The 15705-nt window shown below is 71.3% G+C and overlaps 1 protein-coding gene across 1 annotated transcript; it reads right to left on the reverse strand.

The window, feature by feature from the left end:
- Positions 1-3308: 3308 nt before the first annotated feature.
- Positions 3309-9759, reverse strand: LOC142595092 (protein kish-B). Its single transcript, XM_075722472.1, has 3 exons — positions 9745-9759; positions 7060-7191; positions 3309-3420 (listed from the first exon to the last, which is right to left on the reverse strand). The coding sequence occupies exons 1-3, from the start codon at positions 9752-9754 to the stop codon at positions 3338-3340; spliced, it is 225 nt and encodes a 74-aa protein (XP_075578587.1). The 5' UTR covers positions 9755-9759; the 3' UTR covers positions 3309-3337.
- Positions 9760-15705: the final 5946 nt, after the last annotated feature.

Here is a 15705-nt window from a genome sequence, read left to right on the forward strand (position 1 = left end):
ACACCACACGCACATATATGCACACATGGACACGCACATTTACACACACGCACATATGCACGCACAGATATGCACACACACACACATATATGCACACACATGTGCCCAGGACACCCCCCCCGCCCCTGCACACTTGTGCCCCGGGAGCGTGTGGCGCGCACACGGACACAGCAGCCCCGCGTGCTCGTGCTGTGCGCGTGTGTGCACGCAGCCTGGCTTTGCACGCTCACCTCCCCGCCCCGTGTGTGCTCACATGGGCACGCGAGCGTGCCCAGCCGCACACGCGTGCACCGCCGCACACCTCAGGGCCTCGCACGCCCCTCCCCTGCAGAGGCAGGTGGTGCACACGCCTTGCACGCTCACCCCTGCACGGCCCCCGCGCCCCTCGGGACCCCCCACCCCAGAGCAGCCAGCCCCACAGCGGGCCCCTTGCCCCACGGGACCCCCCAGCCCCCACAGCAGCCAGCCCCACAGCAGCCCCTTGCCCCATGGGACCCCCCAGCCCCACAGCAGCCAGGCCCCACAGCAGCCCCTTGCCCCATGGGACCCCCAGCCCCACAGCAGCCAGCCCCACAGCAGCCCCTTGCCCCATGGGGACCCCCAGCCCCACAGCAGCCAGCCCCACAGCAGCCCCTTGCCCCATGGGACCCCCCAGCCCCACAGCAGCCAGACCTATGGCAGCCCCTCACCCCACGGCAGCCAGCCCCACAGCAGCCCCTTGCCCCATGGGACCCCCAGCCCCACAGCAGCCAGCCCCACAGCAGCCCCTTGCCCCATGGGACCCCCAGCCCCACAGCAGCCAGCCCCACAGCAGCCCCTTGCCCCATGGGACCCCCAGCCCCACAGCAGCCAGCCCCACAGCAGCCCCTTGCCCCATGGGACCCCCAGCCCCACAGCAGCCAGACCTATGGCAGCCCCTCACCCCCGGCAGCCAGCCCCACAGCAGCCCCTTGCCCCATGGGACCCCCAGCCCCACAGTAGCCAGCCCACAGCAGCCCCTTGCCCCATGGGACCCCCCAGCCCCACAGCCAGCCAGCCCCACAGCAGCCCCTTGCCCCATGGGACCCCCCAGCCCCACAGCAGCCAGCCCCACCAGCAGCCCCTTGCCCCATGGGACCCCCAGCCCCACAGCAGCCAGACCTATGGCAGCCCCTCACCCGACGGCAGCCAGCCCCACAGCAGACCCTTGCCCCATGGGACCCCCAGCCCCACAGCAGCCCCTTGCCCCACGGGACCCCCAGCCCCACAGCAGCCAGCCCCACAGCAGCCCCTTGCCCCACAGGACCCCCAGCCCCACAGCAGCCAGCCCCCACAGCAGCCCCCTTGGCCCATGGGACCCCCAGCCCCCACAGCAGCCAGACCTATGGCAGCCCCTCACCCCACGGCAGCCAGCCCCACAGCAGCCCCTTGCCCCCATGGGACCCCCCAGCCCCACAGCAGCCCCTTGCCCCACGGGACCCCCAGCCCCACAGCAGCCAGCCCCACAGCAGCCCCCTTGCCCCACAGGACCCCCAGCCCCACAGCAGCCAGCCCCACAGCAGCCCCTTGCCCCATGGGACCCCCAGCCCCACAGCAGCCAGACCTATGGCAGCCCCTCACCCCACGGCAGCCAGCCCCACAGCAGCCCCTTGCCCCACAGGACCCCCAGCCCCCACAGCAGCCAGCCCCATGGGACTCCCCCGCCCTGCAGCAGCCAGCCCCATGGCAGCCCCTCACCCCACGGCAGCCAGCCCCACAGCAGCCCCTTGCCCCATGGGACCCCCCCGCCCCACAGCAGCCACTCCACAGCGGCCCCTCACCCCATAGGATCCCCAGCCCCACAGCAGCCACTCACCCCATGGGACTCCCCGCCCCGCGAGCAGCCAGCCCCATGGCAGACCCTTGCCCCATGGGACCCCCCAGCCCCACAGCAGCCACTCCCACAGCGGCCCCCTCGCCCCATAGGATCCCCAGCCCCACAGCAGCCACTCACCCCATGGGACTCCCCGCCCCACAGCAGCCAGCCCCATGGCAGCCCCCTTGCCCCATGGGACCCCCCCGCCCACACAGCAGCCAGCCCCACAGCGGCCCCTCACCCCATAGGATCCCCAGCCCCACAGCAGCCACTCACCCCATGGGACTCCCCGCCCCGCAGCAGCCAGCCCCATGGCAGACCCTTGCCCCATGGGACCCCCAGCCCCACAGCAGCCACTCCCACAGCGGCCCCTCGCCCCATAGGATGCCCAGCCCCACAGCAGCCAGCCCCACAGCGGCCCCTCGCCCCATAGGATCCCCAGCCCCACAGCAGCCGCTCACCCCCATGGGACCCCCTGCCCCACAGCAGCCAGCCCCACGGCAGCCCCTTGCCCCATGGGACCCCCAGCCCCACAGCAGCCAGCCCCACAGGACCCCCCAGCCCCACAGCAGCCAGCCCCACAGCAGCCCCTTGCCCCATGGGACCCCCAGCCCCACAGCAGCCAGCCCCACAGCAGCCCCTTGCCCCATGGGACCCCCAGCCCCACAGCAGCCAGCCCCATGGGCAGCCCCTCACCCCCACAGGACCCCCAGCCCCACAGGAGCCAGCCCCACAGCAGCCCCTCGCCCCATGGGACCCCCAGCCCCACAGCAGCCACTCCCACAGCGGCCCCTCGCCCCATAGGATCCCCAGCCCCACAGCAGCCACTCACCCCATGGGACTCCCCGCCCCACAGCAGCCAGCCCCATGGCAGCCCCTTGCCCCATGGGACCCCCCGCCACACAGCAGCCAGCCCCACAGCGGCCCCTCACCCCACAGGACCCCCAGCCCCACAGGAGCCAGCCCCACAGCAGCTCCTCGCCCCATAGGACCCCCCGGGAGGGAGCCAGCGCTGCCCGCAGGGGAACCCCCGCTTTATTTACACATCGTGGTCCAGCGGTTACAAACCGGGGGGGTTACAAACCCCGCAGCCACAGTGGGGAGACCCCGGCCGAGGGACCCCCAGGGACCCCCGCGCTCCCCGGGGAGCGGGGGAAACCCCGCGGCGAGGAAGGGCCCTGCCCGCTGCCGGCCCCCCCAGTCCCCGCAGTCCCGGGGGCACGGCCGGATCTTGCCTCTCGCTGAGGGTCCGCTCGCCGAGCCCCTCGCCCGCTGCCCCGCCGCACGCCCCCCAACTCCCCTTCCGACGGCTCGAGGGGGGCCCGGCGGCACCCATGGCTGCCCGGCCCCGCCGGGGGGGGACGAGGTGGGTTTAAGCAGGGCGCCGGGCCATGGCGGCTCCCCAAGGCCGCCCCAGGCGGGGTGCGGGCTGGTGGCGGGGCGCTCGGGGTCGGTACCGGGGTCTCTGGTCGTCGTCACCGGTCCTGGCGCGTCCCCGCGGGGTCACTTCACCACCAGGACGTAGAAAGCCATGAGGACGCAGGAGACGGCCACGGGCACGTGCAGCCGGGTGCCGATGACGGCAGCTGCGGGGTCGGGGCAGAGCGGGGTGAGCAGGGGCGGGTGCGGAGGGTGCCCTGTGCTGGGGCGAGACCCCCACGTCCCCATCCTGGAGCCCTGTGCTGGGGTGAGACCCCCACGTCCCCATCCTGGAGCCCTGTGCTGGGGCGAGACCCCCCTGTCCCCATCCTCGAGCCCCGCATCCCCATCCCGGACCCCCGTGTCCCCGTCCCGGAGCCCCGAGCCCCTGGCCCGGAGCCACGTCCCCATCCCGGACCCCCGTGTCCCTATCCTGGACCCCTCTGTTCCGTCCCAGAGCCCCACGTCCCCATCCTGGGACCTCCGTGTCCCCATCCCGGAGCCCTGTGCTGGGGTGAGATCCCCGTTCCCATCCCGGAGCCCCACGTCCCCATCCGGGACCCCTGGGTCTTCATCCCAGAGCCCCGTGTCCCCACCTCGAAGCCCTGTGCTGGGGTGAGACCCCCACGTCCCCATCCTGGAGCCCCCTGTCCCTGGCCTGGAGCTCCGTGGTCCCCATCCCAGACCCCTGGTGTCCCCCACCCCCGGAGCCCTGCGCCCCTGTCCCGCACCCCCGTGGTCCCCGTCCCAGAGCCCCGTGCCCCTGTCCCGGAGCCCTGTGCTGGAGCAAGATCCCTGTGTCCCCATCCCGGACCCGCTCGTGCCCATCCCAGACCCCCCGTGTCCCCATCCTGGAGCCCTGTGCTGGGGCGAGGACCCCCACGTCCCCATCCTGGAGCCCTGTGCTGGGGTGAGACCCCCACGTCCCCATCCCGGACCCCCGTGTCCCCTATCCTGGACCCCTCTGTTCCCGTCCCAGAGCCCCACGTCCCCATCCTGGACCTCTGTGTTCCCATCCCGGAGCCCTGTGCTGGGGGTGAGATCCCCGTGTTCCCATCCCGGAGCCCCACGTCCCCATCCCGGACCCCCCGTGTCCCCATTCCAGAGCCATGTGCTGGGGCGAGACCCCTGTGTCCCCATCCCGGAGCCCCGCATCCCCATCCTGGAGCCCTGTGCTGGGGCGAGACCTCCATGTCCCCATCCCGGACCCGCTCGTCCCCATCCTGGACCCCCCCTGTCCCCATCCTGAAGCCCTGTGCTGGGGCGAGACCCCCCGTGTCCCCATCCCGGAGCCCTGTGCTGGAGCAAGATCCCTGTGTCCCCATCCCGGACCCCCGCGTCCCCATCCCGGACCCCCCGTGTCCCCACCCCGGAGCCCTGTGCTGGGGTGAGACCCCCCCTGTCCCCATCCTCGAGCCCCGCATCCCCATCCCGGAGCCCCGTGTCCCCACCCCGGAGCCCTGTGCTGGAGCGAGATCCCTGTGTCCCCACCCCGGAGCCCCGTGTCCCTGTCCCAGAGCCCCCGCGTCCCTGTCCAGCACCCCCGTGGTCCCCGGCCCGGAGCCCCGAGCCCCTGTCCCGGAGCCACGTCCCCATCCCAGACCCCCGTGTACCTATCCTGGATCCCTGTGTTCCCATTCCAGAGCCCCACGTCCCCATCCTGGAGCCCTGTGCTGGAGCGAGACCCCTGTGTCTCCATCCTGGAGCCCCGTGTCCCCACCCTGGACCCCCCTGTCCCCCATCCTGGACCCCTGTGTCCCAACCCCGGAGTCCCACGTCCCCATCCCGCACCGCCGTGTCCCCATCCCAGAGCCCTGCACCCCCATCCCGGACCCCCGTGTCCCCATTCCAGAGCCGTGTGCTGGGGCGAGACGCCTGTGTCCCCATCCCGGAGCCCCGCATCCCCATCCTGGAGCCCTATCCTGGGGCGAGACCTCCATGTCCCCATCCCGGACCCCCCTGTCCCCCATCCTGAAGCCCTGTGCTGGGGCGAGACCCCCGTGTCCCCATCCTGAAGCCCTGTGCTGGAGCCAGATCCCTGTGTCCCCATCCCGGACCCGCTCGTCCCCATCCCGGAGCCCCATGTCCCCATCCCGGAGCCCTGTGCTGGAGCAAGATCCCTGTGGTCCCCATCCCGGACCCGCTCGTCCCCATCCTGGACCCCCCGTGTCCCCATCCCGGAGCCCTGTGCTGGGGTGAGACCCCCCTGTCCCCATCCCCGAGCCCCCGCATCCCATCCCAGACCCCCGTGTCCCCACCCCGGAGCCCTGTGCTGGAGCGAGATCCCTGTGTCTCCATCCCGGAGCCCCGTGTCCCCATCCTGGACCCCCCTGTCCCCATCCCAGACCCATGGTCCCCACCCCGGAGCCCCGTGTCCCTGTCCCGGAGCCCCGTGTCCTGTCCTGCACCCCCATGTCCCCATCCCAGAGCCCCGAGCCCCCTGTCCCAGAGCCACGTCCCCATCCTGGACCCCCACATCCCCATCCTGGAGCCCTGTGCTGGGGCGAGACCCCCCACGTCCCCATCCTGGACCCCCGTGTCCCCATCCCAGACCCCTGTGTCCCCGTCCCCAAGCCCCGCGTCCCCGTCCCCAAGCCCTGCGTCCCCGTCCCAGACCCGCTCGTCCCCCACCCCGGAGCCCGGTGCTGGAGCGGAGATCCCTGTGTCCCCATCCCGGAGCCCCGTGTCCCGCCCCATCCCAGACCCCTGTGTCCCCATCCTGGAGCCCCGTGTCCCCATCCTGGACCCCCCTGTCCCCATCCCAGACCCGTGTCCCCACCCTGGAGCCCCGTGTCCCTGTCCCGGAGCCCCGCGTCCCCATCCCAGAGCCCCGAGCCCCTGTCCCAGAGCCACGTCCCCATCCTGGACCCCCACATCCCCATCCTGGAGCCCTGTGCTGGGTCGCCCCCCCACGTCCCCAGCCCGAAGACGCCCCCCGGTCCCCATCCCGGACCCCGTGTCCCCATCCCAGACCCCCTGTGTCCCCCGTCCCCAAGCCCCGCGTCCCCCGTCCCGGAGCCCGGCGTCCCCGTCCCGGACCCGCTCGTCCCCACCCCGGAGCCCTGTGCTGGAGCGAGATCCCTGTGTCCCCATCCCGGAGCCCCGTGTCCCCATCCCAGACCCCTGTGTCCCCCATCCCGGAGCCCCGTGTCCCCATCCTGGACCCCCCTGTCCCCATCCCAGACCCGTGTCCCCACCCCGGAGCCCCGTGTCCCTGTCCCGGAGCCCCGCGTCCCCATTCCAGAGCCCCGAGCCCCTGGTCCCAGAGCCACGTCCCCATCCTGGACCCCCACATCCCCATCCTGGAGCCCTGTGCTGGGGGCGAGACCCCCACATCCCCATCCCGGACCCCCGTGTCCCCATCCCAGACCCCTGTGTCCCCGTCCCCAAGCCCCGCGTCCCCGTCCCGGAGCCCTGCATCCCCGTCCCGGACCCGCTCGTCCCCACCCCGGAGCCCTGTGCTGGAGCGAGATCCCTGTGTCCCCATCCCGGACCCCCGTGTCCCCATCCCAGACCCCTGTGTCCCCGTCCCCAAGCCCCGCGTCCCCGTCCCGGAGCCCTGCGTCCCCACCCGGAGCCCTGTGCTGGGGCGAGACCCCCCACGTCCCCATCCTGGACCCCCCGTGTCCCCATCCCAGAGCCCTGTGTCCCCATCCCGGACCCCCGTGTTCCCATCCTGGAACCCTGCGTCCCCACCCCGGAGCCCCACATCCCTGTCCCGCACCCCCGTGTCCCCGTCCCGGAGCCATGTCCCCACCCTGGACCCCCGTGTCCCCCATCCCCGCACCCCTGCGCCCCCGCCTCACCCTTGTAGAAGACGCCCCAGACGCCGCGCTTCTCGGAGAGCAGCCAGGACCTGAGGCGCGGCACCTTCCGCAGGTAGGCGCAGGTGCAGACCAGCAGCAGCCCGAACACCAGCAGCCCGTCCAGCGAGTACACTGCGGGGAGCCTCGCTGAGCCGCGCCGCGCACCCCGGGGCACCCCCCTCCCCGCTTTAGCCCCCCAAAGGCACCCCGGCCAGCCCAGCCCCCCCATCAAAGGCACCCAGACCTCCCAGCTCCCCCCCCAAAGGACCAGAACTCCCAGCACCCCCAAAAGGCACCCAGGTGGTCTCAGCCTCCCCCCCCCCAAAGGACCCAGAACTCCCAGCACCCCCAAAAGGGGCACCCAGGCGCCCCAGCCCCCCTCAAAGGGGCACCCAGGTCTCCCAGCCCCCCCATCAAAGGCACCCAGACCTCCCCAGCTCCCCCCCCAAAAGGACCCAGAACTCCCAGCCCTCCCCAAAGGACCCAGAACTCCCAGCACCCCCAAAAGGGGGCACCCAGGCACCCCCAGCCCCCCCCCCAAAGGCACCCCGGCCTCCCAGCCCCCCCATCAAAGGCACCCCAGACCTCCCCAGCTCCCCCCCCCCAAAGGACCCAGAACTCCCAGCACCCCCCAAAAGGGGGCACCCAGACCTCCCAGCCCCCCTCAAAGGGGCACCCAGGTCTCCCAGCCCCCCCATCAAAGGCACCCAGGCCTCCCAGCCCCCCCCCCGCCAAAGACACCCAGGACCCCCGGCCCCCCCAAAGGGGCACCCAGGCCTCCCCAGCCCCTCCCCCCAAAGACACCCAGGTCCCCCTCGCCGCCCCCCCAGCCCCCCCAAAGGAGCACCCAGGCCTCCCAGCCCCTTCACCTGCTGCTCCCCAGCCCCCCCCAAAGAGGCACCCAGGCCTCCCAGCCCCCCCCAAAGACACCCAGGACCCCCCGCCTCCCCCCCCCAAAGGGGCACCCAGGCCTCCCAGCCCCCCCCCAAAGACACCCAGGCCCCCCTCGCCGCCCCCCCAGCCCCCCCAAAGGGGCACCCAGGCCTCCCAGCCCCCTCACCTGCTGCTCCCCAGCCCCCCCAAAGAGGCACCCAGGCCTCCCAGCCCCCCCCAAAGACACCCAGGACCCCCGGCACCCCCAAAGGGGCACCCAGGCCTCCCAGCCCCCCCCCAAAGGACACCCCAGGTCCCCCTCGCCGCCCCCCAGCCCCCCCAAAGGGGCACCCAGGCCTCCCAGCCCCCCCCCCCCAAAGACACCCAGGACCCCCGGCCCCCCCAAAGGGGCACCCAGGCCTCCCAGCCCCCCCCCCCAAGACACCCAGGTCCCCCTCGCCGCCCCCCAGCCCCCCCCAAAGGGGCACCCAGGCCTCCCAGCCCCCCCCCAAGACACCCAGGTCCCCCTCGCCGCCCCCCCCAGCACCCCCAAAGGGGCACCCAGGCCTCCCAGCCCCCTCACCTGCTGCTCCCCCAGCCCCCCCAAAGAGGCACCCAGGCCTCCCAGCCCCCCCCAAAGACACCCAGGGTCCCCCGCCTCCCCCCCAAAGGGGCACCCAGGCCTCCCAGCCCCCCCATCAAAGGCACCCAGGAGCCCCGCCTCCCCCCCCAAAGGGGCACCCAGGCCTCCCAGCCCCCCCCAAAGACACCCAGGAGCCCCGCCTCCCCCCCCAAAGGGGCACCCAGGCCTCCCAGCCCCTTCACCAACCCCTGCCTGCTCTCCCCAGCCCCCCCAAAGGGGCACCCAGGCCTCCCAGCCCCCTCACCTGCTGCTCCCCCAGCCCCCCCAAAGAGGCACCCAGGCCTCCCAGCCCCCCCCCCCCAAAGACACCCAGGACCCCCGCACCCCCAAAGGGGCACCCAGGCCTCCCAGCCCCCCCCAAAGACACCCAGGAGCCCCGCCTCCCCCCCCAAAGGGGCACCCAGGCCTCCCAGCCCCCCCACCAAAGACACCCAGACCCCCCCTCTCCGCCCCCCAGCCCCCCCCAAAGTGGCAGCCCAGGGCCTCCCAGCCCCCCCCAAGACACCCAGGTCCCCCTCGCCGCCCCCCAGCCCCCCCAAAGGGGCACCCAGACCTCCCAGCCCCCCCCCCCAAAGACACCAGGACCCCCGGCCCACCCAAAGGGGCACCCAGGCCTCCCAGCCCCCCCCAAAGACACCCAGGCCCCCCTCACCCGCCCCCCAGCCCCCCCAAAGGGGCACCCAGATCTCCCAGCCCCCCCCCCCAAAGACACCCAGGCCCCCAGCTCCCCCCCAAATGACACCCAGACCTCCCAGCCCCCCCCAAAAGGAGCACCCAGGCCTCCCAGCCCCTTCACCTGCTGCTCCCCAGCCCCCCCCAAAGAGGCACCCAGGGCCTCCCAGCCCCCCCCCCCCAAAGACACCCAGGACCCCCGCCTCCCCCCCCAAAGGGGCACCCAGGCCTCCCAGCCCCCCCCCAAGACACCCAGGTCCCCCTCGCCGCCCCCCAGCCCCCCCAAAGGGGCACCCAGGCCTCCCAGCCCCCCCCCAAGACACCCAGGTCCCCCTCGCCGCCCCCCAGCCACCCCAAAGGGGCACCCAGGCCTCCCAGCCCCCCCCCCCCCCCAAAGACACCCAGGACTCCCGGCCCCCCCAAAGGGGCACCCAGGCCTCCCAGCCCCCCCCAGCGCCCCGCGCCTGGGTGCCCGCTCACCCCTCCCCGCCCCTCACCGTTGGTCATGGCGGCGGCGGCGGCGGGCCCCCCCCCCCCCCGGCGCTCCCGGCCCGGCGGCGCCGCGCATGCGCGGGGGCCCCGCCCCCCTCCGCGGCCAACCGCGACACCGGAAGGCGTAGGCGCGGCCAGTCGCGCGCCGATGGCGCCAGGCACGGCCAGCCGCGCGCCGAGCCGCCGGGCGGGGACACGGAGCCGGCCTCAATCGAGCGCCTATTTTGGGGGGGGGGGGGGCAACGGCGGGTACCGGGTGGCCCTGTCCCCAGCAGCCCCCTTGCCCCCGGGAGCCACCGGTGCGCTCGCCCCTGAGCGCCCAGGCCCCATCCCCGCCCCCCGGCAACCCCCAGTCCTCCCAGTAACTGCCCAGTGCACCCAGTGCCCGTCCCAGACACCCCACAACCCCCCAGGTTCCCCAGTAGCTCCCAGTGTCCCCAAAACCCCCAGCCCCTATCCCAGCTCTCCAGTAACCGCCAGCCCCCCATAACCCCCAGTGGCCCCGGTATCCCAGTACCTCCAGTAATCCCCAGTCCCCCAGTACGGCCCTGTGCCGCCCCGTCCCCATCCCAGTCCCCCCCCGTCTCCCAAATGACCTCCAGGGCGTCCAGTATCTCCCAGCACCCCCCATAATCCTCAGTGCAACCAGTCCCCAACCCAGTTTCCCCAGTAACCCCCAGCCCCCCCCAAAAACCCCCATAATCCAGTGGCACCAGTGCACCAGTGTCCCCAGCAGACCCAATGTCCCCAGCGGGCCCAGTGCCCCCAGCAGATCCCAGTGGTCCCAGTGCCACCAGTGCCCCCAGCAGATCCCAGTGCCACCAGTGCCCCCAGCAGATCCCAGTGCTCCCAGTGCCACCAGTGTTGCCAGCAGACCCCAGTGCCCCCAGCAGACCCAGTGCCCCCAGTGCCACCAGTGTCCCCAGCAGATCCCAGTGCCACCAGTGTCCCGTGTCCCCAGCAGACCCAGTGCCCCCAGTGTCCCCAGCAGATCCCAGTGCCACCAGTGCCTCCAGCAGATCCCAGTGTCCCCAGCAGACCCAGTGCCCCAGTGTCCCCAGCAGATCCCAGTGCCACCAGTGCCCCCAGCAGATCCCCAGTGCTCCCAGTGCCACCAGTGCCCCCCAGCAGACCCAGTGCCCCCAGACCCAGTGCCCCCAGTGCCACCAGTGCCCCCAGCAGATCCCAGTGTTGCCAGCAGACCCAGGGCCCCCAGCAGACCCAGTGCCCCCAGTGCCACCAGTGCCCCCAGCAGATCCCAGTGCCCCCAGCAGACCCAGTGCCCCCAGTGTCCCATGTCCCCTAGCAGACCCAGTGCCCCCAGTGTCCCCAGCAGATCCCAGTGCCACCAGTGCCTCCAGCAGATCCCAGTGCTCCCAGTGCCACCAATGTTGCCAGCAGACCCAGTGCCCCCAGCAGACCCCAGTGCTCCCAGTGTCCCCAAGCAGATCCCAGTGCCACCAGTGCCTCCAGCAGATCCCAGTGTCCCCAGCAGACCCAGTGCCCCCAGCAGATCCCAGTGCCACCAGTGCCCCCAGCAGATCCCAGTGCTCCCAGTGCCACCAGTGTTGCCAGCAGACCCAGTGCCCCCCAGCAGACCCAGTGCCCCCAGTGCCACCAGTGTCCCCAGCAGATCCCAGTGCCACCAGTGTCCCGTGTCCCCAGCAGACCCAGTGCCCCCAGTGTCCCCAGCAGATCCCAGTGCCACCAGTGCCTCCAGCAGATCCCAGTGTCCCCAGCAGACCCAGTGCCCCCAGTGTCCCCAGCAGATCCCAGTGCCACCAGTGCCCCCAGCAGATCCCAGTGCTCCCAGTGCCACCAGTGTTGCCAGCAGACCCAGTGCCCCCAGCAGACCCAGTGCCCCCAGTGCCACCAGTGCCCCCAGCAGATCCCAGTGTTGCCAGCAGACCCAGTGCCCCCAGCAGACCCAGTGCCCCCAGTGCCACCAGTGCCCCCAGCAGATCCCAGTGTCCCCAGCAGACCCAGTGCCCCCAGTGTCCCCAGCAGATCCCAGTGCCCCCAGTGTCCCATGTCCCTAGCAGACCCAGTGCCCCCAGCAGACCCAGTGCCCCCAGTGTCCCCAGCAGATCCCAGTGCCACCAGTGCCTCCAGCAGATCCCAGTGCTCCCAGTGCCACCAATGTTGCCAGCAGACCCAGTGCCCCCAGCAGACCCAGTGCTCCCAGTGTCCCAAGCAGATCCCAGTGCCACCAGTGCCTCCAGCAGATCCCAGTGTCCCCAGCAGACCCAGTGCCCCCAGCAGATCCCAGTGCCACCAGTGCCCCCAGCAGATCCCAGTGCTCCCAGTGCCACCAGTGTTGCCAGCAGACCCAGTGCCCCCAGCAGACCCAGTGCCCCCAGTGCCACCAGTGCCCCCAGCAGATCCCAGTGCCCCCAGTGTCCCGTGTCCCCAGCAGAACCAGTGCCCCCAGCAGACCCAGTGCCACCAGTGTCCCAAGCAGATCCCAGTGCCACCAGTGTCCCCAGCAGATCCCAGTGTCCCCAGCAGACCCAGTGCCCCCAGCAGATCCCAGTGCCACCAGTGCCCCCAGCAGATCCCAGTGCTCCCAGTGCCACCAGTGTTGCCAGCAGACCCAGTGCCCCCAGCAGACCCAGTGCCCCCAGTGCCACCAGTGCCCCCAGCAGATCCCAGTGCCACCAGTGTCCCGTGTCCCCAGCAGAACCAGTGCCCCCAGCAGACCCAGTGCCACCAGTGTCCCAACCAGATCCCAGTGCCCCCAGTGTCCCCAGCAGATCCCAGTGTCCCCAGCAGACCCAGTGCCCCCAGCAGATCCCAGTGCCACCAGTGCCACCAGTGCCCCCAGCAGATCCCAGTGCCACCAGTGCCCCCAGCAGATCCCAGTGCTCCCAGTGCCACCAGTGTTGCCAGCAGACCCAGTGCCCCCAGCAGACCCAGTGCCCCCAGTGCCACCAGTGTCCCCAGCAGATCCCAGTGCCACCAGTGTCCCGTGTCCCCAGCAGACCCAGTGCCCCCAGTGTCCCCAGCAGATCCCAGTGCCACCAGTGCCTCCAGCAGATCCCAGTGTCCCCAGCAGACCCAGTGCCCCCAGTGTCCCCAGCAGATCCCAGTGCCACCAGTGCCCCCAGCAGATCCCAGTGCTCCCAGTGCCACCAGTGCCCCCAGCAGACCCAGTGCCCCCCAGCAGACCCAGTGCCCCCAGTGCCACCAGTGCCCCCAGCAGATCCCAGTGTTGCCAGCAGACCCAGTGCCCCCAGCAGACCCAGTGCCCCCAGTGCCACCAGTGCCCCCAGCAGATCCCAGTGTCCCCAGCAGACCCAGTGCCCCCAGTGTCCCCAGCAGATCCCAGTGCCCCCAGTGTCCCATGTCCCTAGCAGACCCAGTGCCCCCAGCAGACCCAGTGCCCCCAGTGTCCCCAGCAGATCCCAGTGCCACCAGTGCCTCCAGCAGATCCCAGTGCTCCCAGTGCCACCAATGTTGCCAGCAGACCCAGTGCCCCCAGCAGACCCAGTGCTCCCAGTGTCCCAAGCAGATCCCAGTGCCACCAGTGTCCCCAGCAGATCCCAGTGTCCCCAGCAGACCCAGTGCCCCCAGCAGATCCCAGTGCCACCCAGTGCCCCCAGCAGATCCCAGTGCTCCCAGTGCCACCAGTGTTGCCAGCAGACCCAGTGCCCCCAGCAGACCCAGTGCCCCCAGTGCCACCCAGTGCCCCCAGCAGATCCCAGTGCCACCAGTGTCCTGTGTCCCCAGCAGAACCAGTGCCCCCAGCAGACCCAGTGCCACCAGTGTCCCAAGCAGATCCCAGTGCCACCAGTGTCCCCAGCAGATCCCAGTGTCCCCAGCAGACCCAGTGCCCCCAGCAGATCCCAGTGCCACCAGTGCCCCCAGCAGATCCCAGTGCTCCCAGTGCCACCAGTGTTGCCAGCAGACCCAGTGCCCCCAGCAGACCCAGTGCCCCCAGTGCCACCAGTGCCCCCAGCAGATCCCAGTGCCACCAGTGTCCCGTGTCCCCAGCAGAACCAGTGCCCCCAGCAGACCCAGTGCCACCAGTGTCCCAAGCAGATCCCAGTGCCACCAGTGTCCCCAGCAGATCCCAGTGTCCCCCAGCAGACCCAGTGCCCCCAGCAGATCCAGTGCCACCAGTGCCACCAGTGCCCCCAGCAGATCCCAGTGCCCACCAGTGCCCCCAGCAGATCCAGTGCTCCCAGTGCCACCAGTGTTGCAGCAGACCCAGTGCCCCCAGCAGACCCAGTGCCCCCAGTGCCACCAGTGTCCCCAGCAGATCCCAGTGCCACCAGTGTCCCGTGTCCCCAGCAGACCCAGTGCCCCCAGTGTCCCCAGCAGATCCCAGTGCCACCAGTGCCCTCCAGCAGATCCCAGTGTCCCCAGCAGACCCAGTGCCCCCAGTGTCCCCAGCAGATCCCAGTGCCACCAGTGCCCCCAGCAGATCCCAGTGCTCCCAGTGCCACCAGTGCCCCCAGCAGACCCAGTGCCCCCAGCAGACCCAGTGCCCCCAGTGCCACCAGTGCCCCCAGCAGATCCCAGTGTTGCCAGCAGACCCAGTGCCCCCAGCAGACCCAGTGCCCCCAGTGCCACCAGTGCCCCCAGCAGATCCCAGTGTCCCCAGCAGACCCAGTGCCCCCAGTGTCCCCAGCAGATCCCAGTGCCCCCAGTGTCCCATGTCCCTAGCAGACCCAGTGCCCCCAGCAGACCCAGTGCCCCCAGTGTCCCCAGCAGATCCCAGTGCCACCAGTGCCTCCAGCAGATCCCAGTGCTCCCAGTGCCACCAATGTTGCCAGCAGACCCAGTGCCCCCAGCAGACCCAGTGCTCCCAGTGTCCCAAGCAGATCCAGTGCTCCCAGTGCCACCAGTGTTGCCAGCAGACCCAGTGCCCCCCAGCAGACCCAGTGCCCCCAGTGCCACCAGTGCCCCCAGCAGATCCCAGTGCCACCAGTGTCCCGTGTCCCCAGCAGAACCAGTGCCCCCAGTGCCACCAGTGTCCCCAGCAGATCCCAGTGTCCCCAGCAGACCCAGTGCCCCCAGCAGACCCAGTGCCCCCCAGTGCCACCAGTGTCCCCAGCAGATCCCAGTGTCCCCAGCAGACCCAGTGCCCCCAGCAGATCCCAGTGCCACCAGTGCCCCCAGCAGATCCCAGTGCTCCCAGTGCCACCAGTGTGCCAGCAGACCCAGTGCCCCCAGCAGACCCAGTGCCCCCAGTGCCACCAGTGCCCCCAGCAGATCCCAGTGCCACCAGTGTCCCGTGTCCCCCAGCAGAACCAGTGCCCCCAGCAGACCCAGTGCACCAGTGTCCCAAGCAGATCCCAGTGCCAACCAGTGTCCCCCAGCAGATCCCAGTGTCCCCAGCAGACCCAGTGCCCCCAGCAGATCCCAGTGCCACCAGTGCCCCCAGCAGATCCCAGTGCTCCCAGTGCCACCAGTGTTGCCAGCAGACCCAGTGCCCCCAGCAGACCCAGTGCCCCCAGTGCCACCAGTGCCCCCAGCAGATCCAGTGCCACCAGTGTCCCGTGTCCCCAGCAGAACCAGTGCCCCAGCAGACCCAGTGCCACCAGTGTCCCAAGCAGATCCCAGTGCCACCAGGTGTCCCCAGCAGATCCCAGTGTCCCCAGCAGACCCAGTGCCCCCAGCAGATCCCAGTGCCACCAGTGCCCCCAGCAGATCCCAGTGCTCCCAGTGCCACCAGTGTTGCCAGCAGACCCAGTGCCCCCAGCAGACCCAGTGCCCCCCAGTGCCACCAGTGTCCCCAGCAGATCCCAGTGTCCCCAGCAGACCCAGTGCCCCCAGTGCCCCCAGCAGATCCCAGTGCCCCCAGTGTCCCATGTCCCCAGCAGAACCAGTGCCCCCAGCAGACCCAGTGCCCCCAGTGCCCCCAGCAGATCCCAGTGTCCCCAGCAGACCCAGTGCCCCCAGTGTCCCCAGTGCCCCCAGCAGATCCCAGTGCCACCAGTGCCCCCAGTGTCCCCAGTGCC

The sequence above is a fragment of the Pelecanus crispus genome, chromosome 17 (assembly GCF_030463565.1).
Source record: "Pelecanus crispus isolate bPelCri1 chromosome 17, bPelCri1.pri, whole genome shotgun sequence".
NCBI lineage: Eukaryota > Metazoa > Chordata > Aves > Pelecaniformes > Pelecanidae > Pelecanus > Pelecanus crispus.